General features: G+C 42.6%; 1 protein-coding gene across 7 annotated transcripts in view; it reads left to right on the forward strand.

The window, feature by feature from the left end:
- Positions 1 to 17,297, forward strand: part of acsl1a (acyl-CoA synthetase long chain family member 1a) — a 181,514-nt gene extending 164,217 nt beyond the window's left edge. For all 7 annotated transcript variants that reach the window (XM_041186508.1, XM_041186509.1, XM_041186507.1 and 4 more), the window contains 5 exons: positions 1,864 to 1,980; positions 3,921 to 4,064; positions 6,091 to 6,192; positions 7,128 to 7,199; positions 16,598 to 17,297. In XM_041186508.1, the coding sequence (XP_041042442.1) occupies positions 1,864 to 1,980; positions 3,921 to 4,064; positions 6,091 to 6,192; positions 7,128 to 7,199; positions 16,598 to 16,738 (576 nt within the window). In that variant the 3' untranslated portion in view covers positions 16,739 to 17,297. The remainder of the gene's footprint in view (positions 1 to 1,863; positions 1,981 to 3,920; positions 4,065 to 6,090; positions 6,193 to 7,127; positions 7,200 to 16,597) is intronic.
- The last annotated feature ends 2,209 nt before the right edge of the window (positions 17,298 to 19,506 follow it).

A 19,506-nucleotide genomic window follows, 5' to 3' on the forward strand; every position in this document is an offset into this window, starting at 1 on the left:
ATAGGTTGAACAGGTTCCCATGACTCAGAAAATTAAGATCCTCTTCCAACCAACTCCCACAGCAAAACACGGCCCCCCCCCCAACAACACCGCCGCACACCACCACCACCACCAATAACCATTAAAATCAACAGCGAGATCCTGAAACATATGGACCGTTTCCCATTTCTTAGGAGTCTACTCTCAACGAAGGCAGACATAGATGATGAAATTCATCATTGCCCCCAACATGCCAGCTCAGCCTTCAGCCAACCGAGGGAAAGAGTATTTGAGGACCAGGAGCTCAAATACGAAACTAAGGTCATGGCTTACTGGGCAGCAGTGATCCCCAAGCTCCTACATGCTTCAGAGACTTGGAGAACTTACAGTGGGTACCTCAAAGCACTGGAGAAATATCACCAGCGGTGCCTTCACCAGATCATTTAAATCTGGTGGCAAAAAATGCAGTCCAATAGCAGCATCTTCTCCCAAGCCAACATGTCCAGCATCGAGGCACTAACCATTCATAACCAGCTCTGCTGAGCAGGACATATCGTTCATATGCTTGACACCAGACTCCTTTAAAAAAAAACTGCTCTACTCGTAATTTGGTCGCGGCAGGAGACTTCCTGAAGGACAGCGGGAACACTTTAGGGATGTCCTCAAAGTATCCCTGAAGAGGTCAAACATACCCATCAGCTCATGGGAGACTCTAGCTTGTGACCGACCAAAATGGAGACGGCCCATTTGAGAAGGTACCAAACACATCAACAGACTTCATCAGAAACATGTAGAGGACACGCACAAACTTCCCAACAACCCTTCAAGCACCGCCTGTCCCACGTGTAGCAGAGTCTGCAGTACAGCTATCTCAGAACACATTGAACCAGAGTGGAAGCATGTCATCCTCGATCCCTAGAGACTGTCTAGGGAGATACTATAACCCCAACACATTGTTGTGAATAAAGTTAGAATCTGCAGGTGTTCATCTTGGAGCCAGTTTATAGAATTTAAGATTATATAGCATTAATATTGGAAGTTTTAATTTTAAATGGAAATAACTTAAGTATTGCTGAAAAAAAGAGACATTTTTGGTCAAAGCTTTTCGTCTTGCATCCATCAGCACAATTCACAAGAAAATACCAGCCCATGCTTGCAAAACTCAAAACACATTGTCCAACTTTAAATGTGATTCCGCGATTGGACAACATTTGCTAAATAATTCTCAATGTGCTTAAGAATTACGCTGACGACCAATTTAAGATTGTCAGTCAGGCTCGCAGTAAGGTGCATTTACATGTACTGGAAGCTACATATATTAGTATGCAGGGCCCTGTTCTTTGCAGACAGAAAGAACGTGTATACACATTGTGCCTGTTTCAGCTAAGCAAAATAAGTGATAGCCATTTGCTGGTTCATTCTCAGGGCAATATCTTGACCAATCCGTGCCAAGCTACTTGGTTTAAATTTCAAACAACGGTTGGCTGTTAACTGTCAGTCACCATCAACTGGTGCAATCTCCTTGGCAATACCGCTACCAATCAGAGTCCACTTGCCAAACAATCAGCACTCTCTTCTCATACAGAATAAATATGTTGTTTTACCTGACATTGGTAGGTTCTTGTGAATTGTCCTGATGAATACAAGATGAAAAGCTTTGACAAAAAAAGTCTCTTTTTTTTCAGCAACACTCAAGTTCTGTACTACCAAACAACTATTAGAAATAAATTGATTGAAAATTAAATGTTCAGATATCACATGCTGTACAAAATCTGTTTAGGATATTTTGTGGAGGAATGAAGGCGATAACTTGGAAGTATAAAGCTTTTATTATCAAAGCTTTTCTCATTGTGTTGGAAACTCTGTTTCTGTTTCATCTTGCAGATTTGTGTAAAAGGGACAAATGTTTTTCAAGGTTACCTAAAAGACCCTGAGAAAACAGCAGAAGCTCTGGATGACAGTGGCTGGTTGCACACAGGGGATATTGGAAAGTGGCTGCCGGTAAGGAAGAAACTCTTTTGATCATCTCCTTGTAGGGTATAAACGCAATTGGTTTGTAATACATATGTCGTTATAGGATCATGCATGAGTCCATGAGTCCAAAGGATCCAGAAATGACCTTGAATTTTGTAAATACCCATTATATTAGAATGCCGCCTTCCATTCCTCATTTTTATTCCTCCCTAATTTTGTTACCAATATCCACCTCTTTTTCTTTATTGGAGGCATGGGCTTCTTTTTTAATACAGTACTGTACACAATTTTTAAACAATTGTATGTTTGCAAACTTTCATGGACTCTCCTTCTGGTATCTCAGCCTCCAGTGGTTACTCAAGGGATGGGAAAATCACAGTGATTCTTAGAACTTTCATTGAGGGTTCAGGATATCAATTAGGAGTGGAAGCTGAAATGGACATTGGGATACTTAGGTGACTGCTCTGAGTGGTGACACTGAATCTCTGTACCAATTTGGAAAGTTTCCCATTACATAATATCTTTACGTGTGTCAATACTAGTGTGCATAGAAATAGCATTTCAACTGATGAAAGAAAAGAAATGTTATAGGTACTTTTTCTTTGCCTCTGGATGTTTCAAACTTAATTACATAAACAAAATAGAATGGTATATAGTCATTGCTGCAGATGCAGTAATTCAAAAGCAGCTAAAACAATTGAAATGTTTTAAATACCATTTTTTTTGATAGTTTGAAGTTCAGGCAGAATGAGGAACTACTGAGGAATTGAATACTTCCCCATTTAGAGCTCTCTTTGTGTTAAGAATAGCTGGTATTAGATGCAGGCTCAAAGTTTCCTCTACTCTTCCCCAGCAATATGCCTCAGCTCCCACTTCTGAAAAGTATCTCTATCTGCATATCACATTAGCTGTCCCTTTGGCTTCTCTAAGTAAGATTCCTAGTCAGTGCTAAATTAATGAGTAGTTTTGTTTTGTGCATCCATCGCCGTTAAGAATTTAATTGAAATTCTGCAAACTCATTTAATGTAGAATCCTTAAAACTAGTAACCTCTTATCCTGTTGATATAGGCTGTATTCAGACCCATGTATCCTGTATTCAGGACACTACAAACCTACATTGTTACCCAATCTGGCAAATGCCCACAGATATCTTCCAAATGTCAGACTTTACAACTCCTGAACTAGACAAAGACCTCTCTAATTTGATAGTGTAATGTTGCAGATCATCAGCTACTTAATGTTCCAAATATTAAATAGTATAAAAGTGAGTGGCATCTTGCATAATACAAACATGTTCCTAAAAACCCCATTTGCTGCCTAAGCTATAGCCAGAAGGAGGGAGCAGAAGTCTCAGGAAGTGAGCATGAGCTTGTGCAAAACACTGGCCTGTTCCCCTGACTCCACCCGCACTCACCACACCACCGCCCCCATATCTCCCTCCTCAGTGCAGAACAATTGTAGGTGGCTCAAGGATATTAAACTGTGGCTTTGGAACTGGTCTCTTGTGATGTTGATCATGATTCACAGGCTTGCAAGTGTGGAAAGAAGTGTAAGGGGAAAAAATGATAAATGGTTGGTTCCCACAGAGTTCTTAATGACTAAATCTAACAAAAAAAAGGCTATGGATTCTAACTTATGTTGGCAAACTTGTATGGTCTGCAGTAATGGTGTATTTATAGTCTAGACAGACACTTGCTGCATGATATCGTCACCCGCTGACCTCCTGCTGGTCTTGAAGGCCCAACAGCCGTGCCATACTGCTGCCACTCCAATCCACTGCTAACTCTCTTTTCTCCGTGCCCCCTTTCATTCAGCAATCTACCCCTCTAATGACCAAAGGGAAGGAAAGAGGGACCCTTTCGACATACAGCCTCAGAGCCGTGGAACCTTTTAATAGCGACAGTTAATTTATGTAAGAAATGTGGAACAGCTTATGACTAAAAGGCGGAATTGGTTTTCCTCGACAGAATGGCACTTTGAAGATAATTGACCGAAAGAAGCACATATTCAAACTGGCACAGGGCGAGTACATTGCACCAGAGAAAATTGAGAACATCTATATGCGGTCTGAGCCCGTGGCCCAGGTGTTTGTTCATGGCGACAGTCTGCAGGTAATTCTAATCTCTAGGCTGAACAATAAGGGTCATTTTGAATTCTGGATTACCATTGAGCAGCGGCATAAGTCAATTGTGCCTCCCCACGGGGTGAATTTTACTTTGAGCAGTAACATTGTACAGGCTGCTAAATCACTGCCACTCATTTTCTGCTACTGCCCAAGCTGAATTTAATCTTCTTGAGCAGGATTTTCCCACAGGCTTATGAACCTCATCATCAGGAGGAAATGAGGGTCAGAAGCCCACATTGTGTGGGAGTTCCCCTCCAAGTCACTCACCATCCTGACTTGGAAATATATCACCGTTCCTTCACTGTCACTGGGTCAAAATCCTGGAACTCCTTCCCTAACAGCACTGTGGGTGTACCTACACCACGTGGACTGCAGCGGTTCAAGAAGGCAGCTCACCACCACCTTCTCAAGGACAATTAGTGATGGGCAATAAATGCTGACCTAGCTAGCGAAGCCCACATCCCATGAACAAATAAAAAAACATCCCTCATTTCTAATTTTTCCAGAATTGGCCAATTAGTGGCCAGGGGGCAGACTTGTCGTCCAATAGGAGGCTCTCCAGCTTAGAAGGAGCAGCAGGATGTCCATACAGGAAAGAGGACGCCCCAAAATGGAGGCTTTCTATCTCCAATTTTTTCAATAATAGATGCATAGGGTGATCTATGACTGCAGCTGGAACCAAGCAGGTAGAGAGGGTCTCTCAGCCTGCCTGGAGCACAGTTTTATAAATTAGGGTGGCACTGCTTAGTGACCAGGCTGAGATGCTTTATGGTCAGGTAGCTTGCATGTTTGTGTATAGAATTACATAGAATATACACCACAGAAACAGGCCAGTTGGCCAACCAGACAATGCAGGCAGTTATGTGAGGAGTTTCATTGGACATTGACTCGACAGAAGTGGATAGTGGTAGAGGTTGGTACACTCATGTACACATTTTATCGCTGCTGCAGCCTTCTGAACAAAGGTTCCAGGGGCCTCTGAAAGCTGAGTAGCTTTGGCCTCCCGTTGGGTTGAACTCCATACATAATCTGCCTGCTTCCACCAGGACAAAGGCCCCCTTCCACTTTCATGCTTTTGCAGTGATTATGTACATTCTCCCAATGTGGGACGACCTCTTCTACAAACTTGTCCAACACATATATGGGGTATTTGTCAAGTCAGGTTGCACCTGGAGCTCGGAAAGCAACAAGAGCTACAGGTCTGCCTTGCATCATTTTGCCTTGGGGCAGGTGAAAGAGCTGATGCTATAAAAAGATGGATGTTGTACATTTAGAACCCACAATAATTACTTCATAGTCATTTGGTAGTACAGAACTTGAGTATTGCTGATAAAAGACATTTTGTTGAAGCTTTTCATCTTGCACTCATTAGGACAATCACAAGAATACCAATGTCAGGAGAAGCAATAATTAGTTTGCATGTAAGGCACAGGAACAATATTTCAATTGCAATTTGTCATATTTCACAGTTATTCATGGAGTACAAACTTTGCACAAAGTATGCATTTGTTTTTGTGACTGTCCAATAACTGATGAAAGGAACTTTGAGACTCTGTTATCCATCAAAATTGATCAAAATTTGGAAAACAGTTCCGTATTTCTCTAAATACTACCTTATTTAGATACCTTTGGATTCAGGGAAATGCCACAGGATGTGTCATCGCAGATGAAAAAAGAATTCTTCTGCATTGTTTGAAGTTAAAGGAGGTCACTGGCGGGCAGGAAATTAACATTTCATCTTTTTACATTTTGGACATAGTTGTCTGCACAAACTTGTTAAACAATGTCTTTTTAAATGTGAGATTTTCCTACACTTAACATTTTTGTTCACTTTTTTTATCCCTGTAAATTTTAAAGGATGCTATTTTAGAAATCCTTTATGAATTAAACCTGTACACCTCTATCGTCAAGCAAGGACAAAGACCTTCTAATGGTCTATTGTGCTATGTGGTACAATAATTAGTCTAAGTCTTAACTCCTGTTGAAAGCCATACTTATTTTTTGTACTACAGGCCTTTCTGGTGGGAATTGTAATACCTGATCCTGAAGTGTTACCTGCCTGGGCACAAAGGAGAAATGTTGTTGGGTCATTTGAGGAATTATGCAAAAACAAGGCAAGTATTGTGTGTTAATAAAAAAAATACAGATTGTGTTAAATAGTATTGAAGAGCAAATATTTACATGCAGGTGACTTTATTTTCATTGCCATGAAGTAGTTGCAAAAAGCAGAGAGAAGTATGCAGTCTATGTTGCAAATATTTATCGTATTCTTTCTACTACTCAAAACAAGAGGAAAAAATATAACTTGTATCCTCGGGGTGTCCCACAAAGCCACCGAATAACTGTGAGAATGTGGTTACTGTGATGTAGACAAGTGCAACAGCCAATTTCCACATAGCAAGATTCCCCCAAACAACAGGACAATCAGTTAATCTGCTGAAGGCTGAGGCATAAATGAAGTCATACTAATAGTAGAAATCCTCTATTACATGCCAAATAGTGTTCTGGAATCTTTTATGTCCACCTAAACATGTGGACGGGCCCTCAATTTTATGTAGTCTGAAAGGTGGCACCTCTGAAAGTGCAGCACTGGATCAGTATCAAATATCTGCCTGGATTATCTGATCATGTGCAGCTCGAACTGTCTGACTCGGAGGCACATGTACAGTTAATGAGCCAAGCTGAGGATTGGTTTTGGAAGTGTTCAGCTTAACGTTCCCTCCAAGCTGCGTCATTGTGCAGCAACCTGCATGTCCCATTGCAGGTCATGCTCAAGCTGACTCCTTTAAATTACTGCATATGCATAGACACGCAAAAAAAAATTAAAGGGCCACACACTTAAAGAAATAGCTCGTGCGTACTAAAAAAACAAATTATAGGAAACATTGGTTCTATTGTATAAAAATGACTCAAATTATTTTGTTGTATTGGTTAAAATACTTTGTCACGTAATCTAGTTATTAGATACTTGGTTCAAAATTCATAATGTCTTAACAATTTCATTCACATTTCCAATGGAGAATTATTTGCATTTTTATTTTTCCTAAAGGTTTTAAAGGATGGTATTTTAGCAAATTTGATACAAATCGGAAAGGAAGCTGGACTCAAGTCATTCGAACAAGTAAGCAAGTAATTGCTTTACTGGCTGTGTGCCACATCCTTTGCTGGCTGTTCTCTCTTTTTATTTCCTTCCTTCCTTCAAACTAAGTGATTTCCACCCTCCATTATTTATGTGGCCACTTGCTGCTGAGTGTGTGTTATGATTCTTCATGTCAATCCATTCACATTGTTAATGAGAATAAGAATGTGTTTCTCTTCATGATGATGTTTTTCCAAAAAAAAACAAGACTTCAAAGCTGATAGACAGCTTTAAAATCACAGCTCCAGGAAATAGCAGAAAACTCAAAAAAAAATTAAGTTACAACCTAGAATTCAATAATAGACTCTGGATCTAACATCAACCTGGGCCGCTGCCTTAAGGGACATTGTTTTCTCCTTTGGGACAGGATTCTGATGTTGGAGTCACATGCGGGTCCTGACCCCACAGCGTGTTGAAAGCGATCACCTGACATTGATTTCTTTTGCCTGGTTTGGCTAGTTAGTGGCCAGAGGGTATTCTTGCCATCTAATTAAGGATGGCAGGCAGGCTTTCAAACCTGGAGGGCCAATAGGGAGAGAGAGGACGCCTCCATCTTGAGGTGTCCTCTCAACAGCTTTAAAGTATTTTTAAAAATGGCCACAGCTGCCAGTCCATCATCATGGAGCAAGGCAGCCTGTGGCCAGTATGATAATGTATGCTTTATTAACTGCTCTCTCAACCCGGGAGGTCACCTCCAGACAGCTGTTGTGCTCTCAATGCAGGGGACCTGCACGCTGACAGGAAAATTCCACTCTGCCTTGGATCATTGCTCTTAACTTGCATGTGGAGTGGTGGCAACTCCAGCTCCAATCAGGCTCCAGGAAAATGGCCCAGAGATTGTGGGATGGGGTGGGGTGAGGGGAAATGGTGCTGGCAAACTGGCACTCCAGCTGTTGGCGTGAGATTACCTGCCTACCTGCCTGAGTTCCCGGACCCATAATCAGGTTCAAGATCCTGCCCGAGGCGAATGAACAATTAGAGTACGTTTTCTGTTGCGTGGGATTTCAAGACTCCTAACCACTGTTTTGGGCATCATATTCTGTACTTCAGCTTGTGAAAATTGAAATCCAATGGCCTTACCTTGATGTGTGAACACTAACAGCAATAATCAGTGGGATTTAAACTTTCCCTTAGAAGTTGCAAACAAATGTGGCATACCATTACTTCTACCACAGCAAATAAATTAAAGTGAGTTTTTGCAGTGACAGATTTGGACATTTCTGGAACACTGAAAACTATTCATTTTTTTAATCCCCAGTAGGGTTCCAACCTTCCCTGTGCTTCCAGATACTTGGTTTTGGGCATTTTTTGCACCCTTTACAAGGTTTTGGGGACTATTGCAATCACGTAGGTAGAACGCCACACCTACAGCATGCTTCTGATATAGTATATGGAGTGGGAGACCTCAGAATTGTTACAGCACTGAAGGAGGCCGTTCAGCCCGTCATATCTGTGTGCCTCTCTAAAACCGAATGAGCAATGCACCTAGTTACATTCTCCGGAACCCTCCACATTCTTCCATTTCAGATAATAATCCAATTCCTTCTTGAATGCCTCGATTGAACCTACCTCCACCACACACTCAGTCAGCACATTCTTGATCTTAGTCACTTACATGGGGGAACTTTTTCACCCAGCCTCCACTGCTTCGTTTGACAATTACCTTAAATCTGTGCCCCCGGTCCTCAATTCTTCCACCAATAGGAACAATTTATCCCTGTCTACTCTTTCCTGACCCCTCATGATTTTGAATGCTTCTATCAAATCTCCTCTAAACTCCTTTTCTCCAAGGAGCATAGCCCCAATCTCATAAATCTTTTCTGCACTCTCTCTAATGCCTTCACATCTTTCTTCAAATATGGCGCCAAGAACTGATGCAATAGTCCAGATGAGCCGAACCAATGTTTTATACAAGTTTAGTTCTAGTACTCTATGTCCCTATTAATAAAGCCTAGGATACCTTATGCTTTTTAACTGCACTCTCAACCTGTCCTGTCACCTTCAATGACTTATGCACATATACACTAGGTCCTTCTGCTCCTGCATCGCCTTTAGACTGGGAAAGAGAGAATGGGTGGCAGGGCCGTAGGTCATTGGGAAAGGAGAGAAATGTATGCCCATGGATAAGAGGGGGGATCTGGATTTTATGGAGGTTGACCATGCAGGGGAAGGGGGAAAAGAGGAAGACAGAAGTGTGCAGAAACTGGGACTGTCCTTTAGAAGGAAGGGAGTAGAGTGTCAACATGAACTTGAGGGTGGAAAATTACCACCATGAACTTGGTTTGGGGGAGGTGAGAAGAGTGCCAGATTGTATTGACAGGAAGAGGAAGAATATGAACAGGGGCATTGGAGAAGAGAAAGTCTCTGAATAGGATGGGTAAAGTATCTCTTAAAACCAGATAAAGAGGGGAGTTGAGTGTCTCTGTGAACCAGGGTAGGATTTGAAAGACTGAATATTGAAGTAACTGCTGGGGAACAAATGAACTGTTGAAATGACAATGCCACATTTTGTCTTTATTTAAAATGAAGGTGCAAAAATCATCAGAGGTAACTGTAGCCTTAGTCAATGAGAAAAAAAGAGCATTTACAAACATGGGACCAAGATGGTGAAGATTCTGCCACCAAAGATGTAGCAGTGATTATAGGATAATTGGAGGGCTGGGGGTGGGGGGTGTTGTGGAGGTATATGCAAAGATTGGCCAGGTGGAGTGGAAGATACTTTTGGGCAGATGATGCGTGCTGGCACACGGTGTCACAGGAATTTGCAGAGGGATGGAGGGTGAAGGCTGTGGAGGGATTCATAAACCCAACTAGGAAATTTGATTTTCAGTTTATTTGGAAGCACTAGTCAGTGGAAACTGACCAATACTCAGGTGAGCAGGACTTGGTGCGGATAGGTTGCAGGCAGTTGGTTCTTCTATCAGTTTCCTTCAAGGGAAAGTTGTAATTGTTATCCAAGCTAACCCTGATGTCACAGAATAATTAGCTATGAAGAGGTGACATTGCAGCACAATATCCACTCGGACACCCTGGGGGTGCGGCACTTCAATAAGCCAGGTATAAAGCTGCAAAACTGCCAAACGGAGATATTGTAATTGTTTGCTGCACGTGTGAATTATAATCTTTCAGTATTTTTTCACTGCACCTTTCTTTATGATCCTACTTTGGCCTGTTGTACTAGTTCTCAATCATCATTATTTTGCAATTGCAACAAATTACAGGCTCAAAACATAGTCAGCAATTATAATTATTTTGATTTATTTAATTGGCTATATGTATCCGTTACATTTTCTCATGACCATCTTCACAACATACAGAGCACTTATCCATGCCCATGTGACATTGTGCTTGAGTTGCTGCCCTTTAGCTATAAATTGTGGTTTCCACTACCCGTGTTTCCTTCCATTTCTTACAAAAACTACACACACTGCAGTTATTTTTGTCCACTGTGCTATTTATAATTAGTTAGGTGCTTTCGGATTGGCCACATTATTGTGAATTCCTTTTAGCTCACCAGAACTCTGGAAATTTCTGGAAAGCACGCAGAGTAAAGTTGTGTTTTCCACAAGTGCATATAAACAAATAAGGGGGGAATTTCACTCCCCCCCCCTTCCCACTCCTGTCAAGTTTATTTCCTCCTTCCCTGCCTTTCTAAGTTATATGCTAAATACATGGTTTCTAAGGAAAGAACGTCACCAAGATTTTTTAAAAAACTTAGGTAAACTGGGAAGCAACTCCCATGATTTGTGCCACCTAGAAGAACAAGGGCATCAGGCTAGTGGGAAGACCACCATCCCCAAGTCCCACACCATCCTGACTTGGACATATGTCACCTTAGCTTCATTGTTGTTGAGTCAAATCCTGGAACTCCCTAACAACACTAGCTGAGGGCACCTTCACCATACAGACTACGGCGATTCAAGAAGGTGGTTTACCTAAAACTTTGGATGGAAAGTACAGTAGTACGTGGAAAAACGCTTTACCTGCCGACCGCAATGGCAGCTTTTCACGCTGTATTGTCCAAATCCTGCCTCATTAATCATACATTCTCGAGAAACATGCCATTTTGCTAGTGGGCAGCCTCTGATCACCCGCCACACCATCACCTCGCTGCTTCCTCATGCAGGGTGCCATATTTACACTGCAACTGCCCACACAGTTTTCAATGCTTGTAGCCCAGGAATGCTCCAGTGAAGACATGGCCCTGAAAGTCAAAAAGAGTTGGATGATACATCACTGAAATGCTTTTTGGAGACGCTCTGTGATGTCCTCCACCCTGCTCTGGCTACAGGAGGTCCAGCAATTTCACCATTCCAGCTTGGCAGGCGATGGCAGTGGTGATCAGTGCCAATGCTGCACAGAAGAGATTGGCCATCCAGTGCAGAAAGAGGATGAATGATCTCATCCATGCTGCCAGGGTAAGGCAACATCTCCTCACTCTTAAACTCATACACTCACAAGGCCATCACACGTCCACTGGCATCTCACTCACTGCCCGCTCAAGCTACATCACCTCTCACATCTCCATCTGGCCTCATCTCCTCTGGAGACTGCCTCCTCAGCTCTCAACATCTTGAGGCCACTTGTACAGATCATTACGTGCCCCGCACACACCCTGGGATAACCTTCTTCCCCTGTACAGCCCTCACCCTGCAGCCTCTTCCCTGGTCTGAAGCCACTCCTCCCCCTTCCCCAAGCAAGCCCTAGCCCTGCAGCCATTAAAAATCCACCCCTGTTTTCCGGCTGGTCTGGTAGGTAGAGACCTGCCCGTGAGCCCCCCTAAAAGTGATGTGGTGCTCCCTGTGAAACCTGTGCTGATGACCATGAGCCATGAGTGCTGCCCAAAGCAAGGTAGAAAAACAGACCTCAGAGTTCTGAGGCAAGTGCAGCTCGCCAGATGCATGTCGCTAATGCACAGTTGTGAAACACGTCGGCGTGATGTCCAGATGATCCAGCGTGGGGAGATGATTCTGGCGAGCTGAGCTTATAATGATATGCAGATGTGTTTCAATGAAGTTCCCAATGTGCAGTGGCTGGAAATTCTGCCCACCACTGCAAATGTGCTCCATGACAGCATGAATCCAATTGTTGGCCTTCCCGCCATATTGTCCGTTCACACCTGCCATGACGCCTGACGCCACCGGGCACGGAAAATTCCACCCATAGTGTAGCATTCCTATCATAGTCATTAAATAAGAAAGGATTTACATTTAGTATCTTTCATATTTGTAGATATCCTGAAGTGATTCACACCCATTGAAGTATTCTTGAAGTACAGTCTGTAGGTAGATGTGACAGCAATGTGTACGGTCACATGGTGGTTAGGAACCGCTTTCTTGAATTGCTGTTGTCTGTGGTGAAAATATTCTCTTGGTATTTTTGGAGAGAGTGTTCCAGGATTTTGACCCAACGATGATGAAAGAACAGCAGTATTTGTCCAATTCGGGTTGGCCTGTGACATGGCGGTAGTAGGTCTTCCCACGTGCCTGCAAGCCCTTCTCCTGCACTAATAATCCGGAGACTTTAGTTCAAATCCTGCCGTGTCAGTTGGGGAGTTAGTTTTCAGTTAAATGAATAAATCTGGAAATGAGAAAGCTACAATCAGTAATGACAACCATGACGCTGCATGATTGCCATTAAAAACTCATCTGGTCACTAGTGTCCTTTCGGGAATAAAATCTGCTGTTCATACCCGGTCCGCTTAGATATGGCACCAGGCACACAGCAATGTGGTTGACTCTTAATTGCCCTCTGAAATGGCCTAGCAAATAAAGCTGTTATATCAAAGCCTTCTTAAAAAACTATAATTCACACAGACCTCAGCAGTTTAAGAAGCCAGCTCACCACCACTTTCTTGAGGGCAGTTAGGGATGGACAATAAATGACAGTGGCGCGCACATCCTGTAAACGAATAAAGAAGTAAAAGCCGATTTGCACACAGCGAGAATGCATGAACAGCTAGAGATAAACCATCAGATAATCAAGGCTGACACTGAGTCCACCCCAAGGCTTTAATGTTTTCGCCACCACCGCCCACCATTCTTTCGCATACTTGAGATGGCTCACCTAAATGACTAAAAGTTAACAATTAAAACAACCTCATCTCTGTCAATGGGATGGAAAGAGCAATTCAAAGGAGTGAATTTTATGGCGAACGTATTACCTGAACCCACCTTGGCCCTCCCCGACTGTGGAGGGGGCGGGGTGGGGGGGTGCGGAAGGTGCAGGGGCATGGGGAGTTTGTTGAGTTTTAGAGGCCTGGCAGGGAAGAATAAAGGGGGAGTGGGGGGCAGGTCACGATCTTGGGGGCGGGGGAGGGGTGCAAAGGGCACTGAAGACCACAAAGGAGGTATCCCCCTTTCTGCCCAACAGCAGCCAGTGCAGTGAAAGCTGCGCTTGCCTCGCCATCCCCCGGCACATATAAAATTGTGATGAAAAATTGCCCCCTTAAGGGCATCAATAGACCCAAGGGCAGGCAGGCTGCCTGACATGTTGCCCGCCCATCGTAATATGGGAGACAAATTGCAGGTGGTCAGATTACCTGTATTGTTTTATGAGCCACTGCCTTTAAATATGCTGGTGGAGGACGGTAAAATCCATCCCCAAATTGCTGATGAAAAGAAAAAAGGAAAGCAGTCAGATGTCATTTTTTTTGAATCCTGGAACATAGGAACAGCAGTAGGCCATTCAGCCCATCGAGCCTGCTCCGCTATTCAGTATGATCATGGCTGATTATCCACTTCAATACCTTTTCCCCACCCCCCCACACAATCCCCATATCCCTTTGTCATTGGTATTTAGAAACCTGTCAACCTCTATTTTAAACATACTCAATGACTGAGCTTCCACGGCCCTCTGGGGTAAAGAATTTCAGAGATTCACAGCCATCTGAGTAAGAAAAAATTCTCAGCTCCGTCCTAAGTGGCTTCTCCATTATTTTGAAGTTGTGACCCCTGGTTCTAGACTCCCCAACCAGGGGAAACATCTTACCTGCATCTACTCTGTCTATTCCTTTTTTGTAGGTTTCAATGAGATTAGTTCTAATTCTTTGAAACTCTAGGGGCAGAATTTTACATTTGGCATGCCGGCATGCGCCCGACACGCTGGAAAGTACAATGACGCGCGATGATGTCGGGCGTGTGTCCCGATCTCATCGCGCTGTCTCACGATACTTTGTTCGGCGGGCGTGGGCCGAAGTTAGCTGCGCACCCGCCGATAAGTGAAAGGCCTGTTAAGGCCATTAACAAATTAATTAACTTCAAATTTACGCTGCCCGTCCAAACTAACGGTTGGCGAGCAGGCTAAAAGGCCAAGCAGCCTTTAAGTTTTTTAGGAAACCTCATCCATGTGCGGGATGAGGTTTCCTAAAGCTATTGCAAATTAAATAAAAACTTTCTTTGAAAAATAACAGTGTCCCATCTCGTGTCCCATCTCAGTCACATGAGGGGGACGTGTTTCCTTAAATTTGTAATGTATTTATTTATTTTTTTAAAAAGCATTTCAGTCTCTCTGAGGCAGTTCTATGCCTCAGGCAGATTGAAGTGCCCTTTCGTGCTCATGGGCAAAAGAGCGCTGGACCTGACTCTCCCTCCTCCCCCTGCCCCCCCCCAAACCCACACAGGTAGCGCAGTGCTACCATTCGCGATCCAAGCTGGGCGGGCCTTAATTGGCTGCCTGCATGAAATTCCCAGTGCGGGGCCAATTGCGGGTGGTAGTCGGCTTCGCAACCACCAGCACCCCCCTCAACCCCCACCCCCCCCCCACTGTCTCCTGCCGAGCCCACCCGACCAATGTAAAATCCTGGCCTAGAGAATACAGTTTCCCCAATTCCTCTTCATAGGACAGTCCCACCATCCCGGGAACAAGTCTGGTGAACCTTCATTGCACTCCCTTTATGCCAATAATATCCTTCCTAAGGTAAGGGGACCAAAACTGCACACACTACTTCAGGTGCAGTATAACCAAGATTCTATACAATTGAAGCAAGACTTCACTACTCCTGTGCTCAAATCCTCTGGTGATAAAGGCCAAAATACCATCAGCCTTGCTAATTGCCTGCTGCATCTGCACGTTGGCTTTCAGTGACTTACTGACAAGGACATCCAGGTCCCTTTGTACATCTACACTTTCTAATCTCCCACCATTAAGAAATACTCTGCACATCTGTCCCTCCTACAAAGTGGATAACCTCACATTTTTCCACATTATATTCTGTTTGCCTGTTCTAGCCCACTCACTAAGTCTGTCCAAATCCCCTTGAAACTGCTTTGCATCTTCCTCAGCACATATTCCCACCTAGCTTTGAGTCATCCGCGAACTTGGAAATCATTCCATGTTTAAAGCACAGAAGGAGGCCATTCAGCCTGCTCTCTGCAGTACTAACTCAGCTAGTCCCCTTGTCCCGCTTTTTCCTGTAGCTCTGCAAATTTTTTATCTCCTCAAGTGCTTACCTAATACCTTTTTGAAAGCCATGATTGAATCTGCCACCACCACACTTCAGTGCATTCCAGATCCTGACCACTCGCTGTGTCGAAGAGCTTTTCTTCATTGTCTTTGATTCTTTTGCAGTTCACCATAAGTCTTCTGGTCCTTGAGCCTTTTGCCAATGGGAACAGTTTCTCGCTATCTACTCTGTCCAGAACCCTCATGATTTTGAACACCTCTGTCAAATCTCCTTCCAACCTTCTCTTCTCTCAGGAAAACAACCTCAGCTTCTCCAATATTTCCCTATAACCGAAGTCCCTCATCCCTGGAACCATTCTTGTAAATCTTTTATGCACTCTCTCTAATGGTTCACATCCTCCCTGAGTGTGATGCCCAGAATTGGACCCAATACTCTAGTTGGGGCTGAATCAGTGTTTTACAAAATTTTACTGTAACCTCTTTGATTTTGTACTCTATGCCTCTATTTACAAAGTCCAGATTCCATATGTGCCTTATTTACGGCTTTCTCAACTTACACTGCCACCTTCAACAATTTGAGCAAATGTACCCCTACATCTTTCTTTCCCTGCACCCATTTTAGAATTAAGTCCTCTATATGGCTGATGTAAAATAAACACATAGTATTATGCTGTTGACTTGAGCGATATAAGCACCTCTTCCCGTAATTGAGAATTGCAGCAGGAAATGCTGATGTGATACAAGTAGATGGTGAGACTAAGGGGTGTGAATAAATACTTGAATAGAAGTAGACTAAAATCGGGTGTTTTATTGTGGCGTGTACTAAATACATGGTAAACATTTTTTTTTGTTTTTTTTTCTGCTGTTTTGTGATTCAGATTTTGTGGAATTTAAACACAGACAATTTGTATTGGAATTTGATTGAACCAAAAGATTACCTGTCTTGTTTAATAATTGACTCTTTTTATTTTGAATAGGTGAAGGATATCTATCTCCATCCTGAGATGCTAACTGTTCAAAATGGCCTTCTGACTCCAACATTCAAGGCAAAGAGAGCAGAGCTGAAAAAATTCTTTAGTACACAAATTGCTGAACTTTACAAAAACATCACTGTATAAACAAATGCACATTTCTTTGAAGCAAATTTAATTAATGGCCTTGATCATTTGATAATGATAAACTGTTAACAGATGCTTTGCAATGATCTCCAACAAGAGTAAATATCAAAATATATATTCATATTTTGTACAACAAGCCTTATGAGCCAAAAATTTCAGCGCAGATCACTGTTTAAATGTATGGATTTCCAAAATGCCTTATATTTGAAACATTCATCTCTATCATGGGGGAATGGTATAGCAACTTGGAATGAGATGGAAGCACAAATTAAGTTGCACTTGAGTGGAAGGATGTACAGTTATCTCAAATGCACTATTGAGTAACATTCTTTTTATATCTATGTACACAGCAACTGTTGCACAAATGTTTAAAAGTGAAATGAAGATTAACACTGAAAGCTTTAACAAGATTACATATTTAATTTATAATGTCTCCCTAAGGTTTAATATTTGATGTATAAGGAAAGAAGGCTTGGCATTGTAAATGTTTTTGTACACAGAACCAAAAGAGAATTTGCAAAATTATCAGTAAAATTAAAATAAAGGTATGTTTTGTGTATCTCGGTTCATCATTGCAGTAAATTCTATCCATTGATCACAAAAACAACCTTGCTGTGCTGGAATGAGATGGATATAGTCACCTTGTAAGTTATGAGACCCTTTTCACTGAATGGTACTTTATCATGCAAAACGAGTTTCAGCAGTATATGTAGTCAGTTCTATTGTAGTTGATATCTTCTGCACTCAACCATCTTGCAGTCTTTAAGTGGAGGAATTGCAACAAAAAAAAACTCCATAACTCTCAGCTCCAGAAGTAGTTCTTTCATCCAATTGGGAACATGCAGCATATTGAGCTGCGCTGGTGTACTCAGAAATTTAAGAATCAAATGATACCATCTGTAGCTTGCTAACTGCATGATTATTTTTCCAACCAAAAAGCCCTTTATTCATGAGAGAAGGCACTTTCACATTATGGAATGGAAGGGCACATTATGGGATGGAGGGGTGGAAATAACCATGAAATTTAATTTTCTGCTTGCATATTTTGAGATTCTGTTCCAATAAACTGGAAGATCTTGCATTAACAAATGCAAATTATTTTTCACATGTTCTTGTGCCTCCAGAACTGGGCATGAATTATGCATGGGTACTCTGAAGTCGAGTAACCAATGCTCACTTAAATGTTGAAGAGTCATACGGACTCGAAACGTTAACTGTGTTCCTCTCTGCAGATGCTGTCAGACCTGCTGAGTTTTTCCAGGTATTTTTATTTTTGTTTTGGATTTCCAGCATCAGCAGTTTTTTGCTTTTATCTCACTTAAATAGTTTGCCTATCCACCTTAGTATACTGGGGCCCATTCAATTTCATAAATGGAAGAAGTGTTTATATTTCCTACAGAACAATTATGTAAGGGAATGAACGGTATTTGGTGAACATATGCTGTTTATGGACCACGGTGACTTAGAATTGTTTTGTTGAATCATCCATTATTATAAAGTAAATCTATTGATAATAGAAGTTTTGCATTTAATCCATACCTTGTCTATAAAGCTTTATTGTTGCTAGCCACACTTTTTCTGTTGTGTAGCAAGTCCTTTTACACTGAGATGTAGTGCAATGCTGAGTCAGTCTTTCTCATTATGAGTCACTGTTGGACACAGTTGATATATTGTTCTGTGTCTCCCAGCCACAGCTGAAAATCCCCTCCCTGTTGCCTGTTCTTCCTATCGCTTCTATTCCCAAATGCAATGTGTCTGCCCAAGCTGTTGAAATTTTGAATTACGGACTGTCTACTTGAAGCTAGGGAATTGGCACTGAAAGTTTAGAAATGAACTTTTTGCACTGTGGTCCAACACTACGGACACACAAAAAAATCCGTCGAAAGCTTAACTCCTGGTTTTGAATCAGCCATATTGCAGAATTGGTTGTTGAACTGTGGGAGCAGGGTTGCCTTGCATTCAGTAGGAACAACAGTTAGAGATCCTGAACCTTTCTCTTCTGCCTATGTTCTCACTTCTTACAACACAAGGGGAGGTGGTGGCATAGTGGTATTGTCATTGGGCTGGTATTCCAGAGACCCAGGGTAATGCTCTGGGAACTAGGGTTCAAATCCCATTATGGCAGATGGTGAAATTTGAATTCAATAGAAGTCTGGAATTAAAAGTCTGATGATAACCATAAAATCATTGTCATCCACTACGAAGGTTCTCTCTGGACTTTGGCCCGTCTCCTGTTCCACTTACTCCTGCCGACAAAGGCCCAACCAACAGAAATCATTGGCAGGCGCAGGGAATTCCCTGTAGAAGGGCACATCTGAAGTTCGCTCAGTGCGACTGTCCTGCTACATTAAAGACAGGATTCCAAAACATAACAATCTTATAAACCTCAATTCCCTGGGATTTTCACAGTGATGACCTTCTTAATTGACATAGACACAGGTTTCCTGCCCAATTAAAGGGGATAAGCTGGCTCTTGAAGCTGGAGGACCAATCGAGGACCTTCCAGCTTGAGAGAAGCAGCAGTCTGTGGTGGTCAGTAAGCAAGAGAGAGTGCACTTTAACATCTTAAAAACTGAAATTGAAAGATGGTTTTTGAAGCCAGGGCACCATTGTGGGAAGAGGAATCTCTCCACAGAGCGGCCTTTGGCTGCTTTCACTGTAGGCAGGCAGAGAGGGCCTCTGGACCTGCCTGGAGAGTTGGTCCCCTGGCCTGCTGCCAGGTGCTCACCTCCAGGCACCTAAACCTTAAACTGATCCCCATCGGTTGC

This window comes from Carcharodon carcharias, chromosome 4, assembly GCF_017639515.1.
Source record: "Carcharodon carcharias isolate sCarCar2 chromosome 4, sCarCar2.pri, whole genome shotgun sequence".
NCBI lineage: Eukaryota > Metazoa > Chordata > Chondrichthyes > Lamniformes > Lamnidae > Carcharodon > Carcharodon carcharias.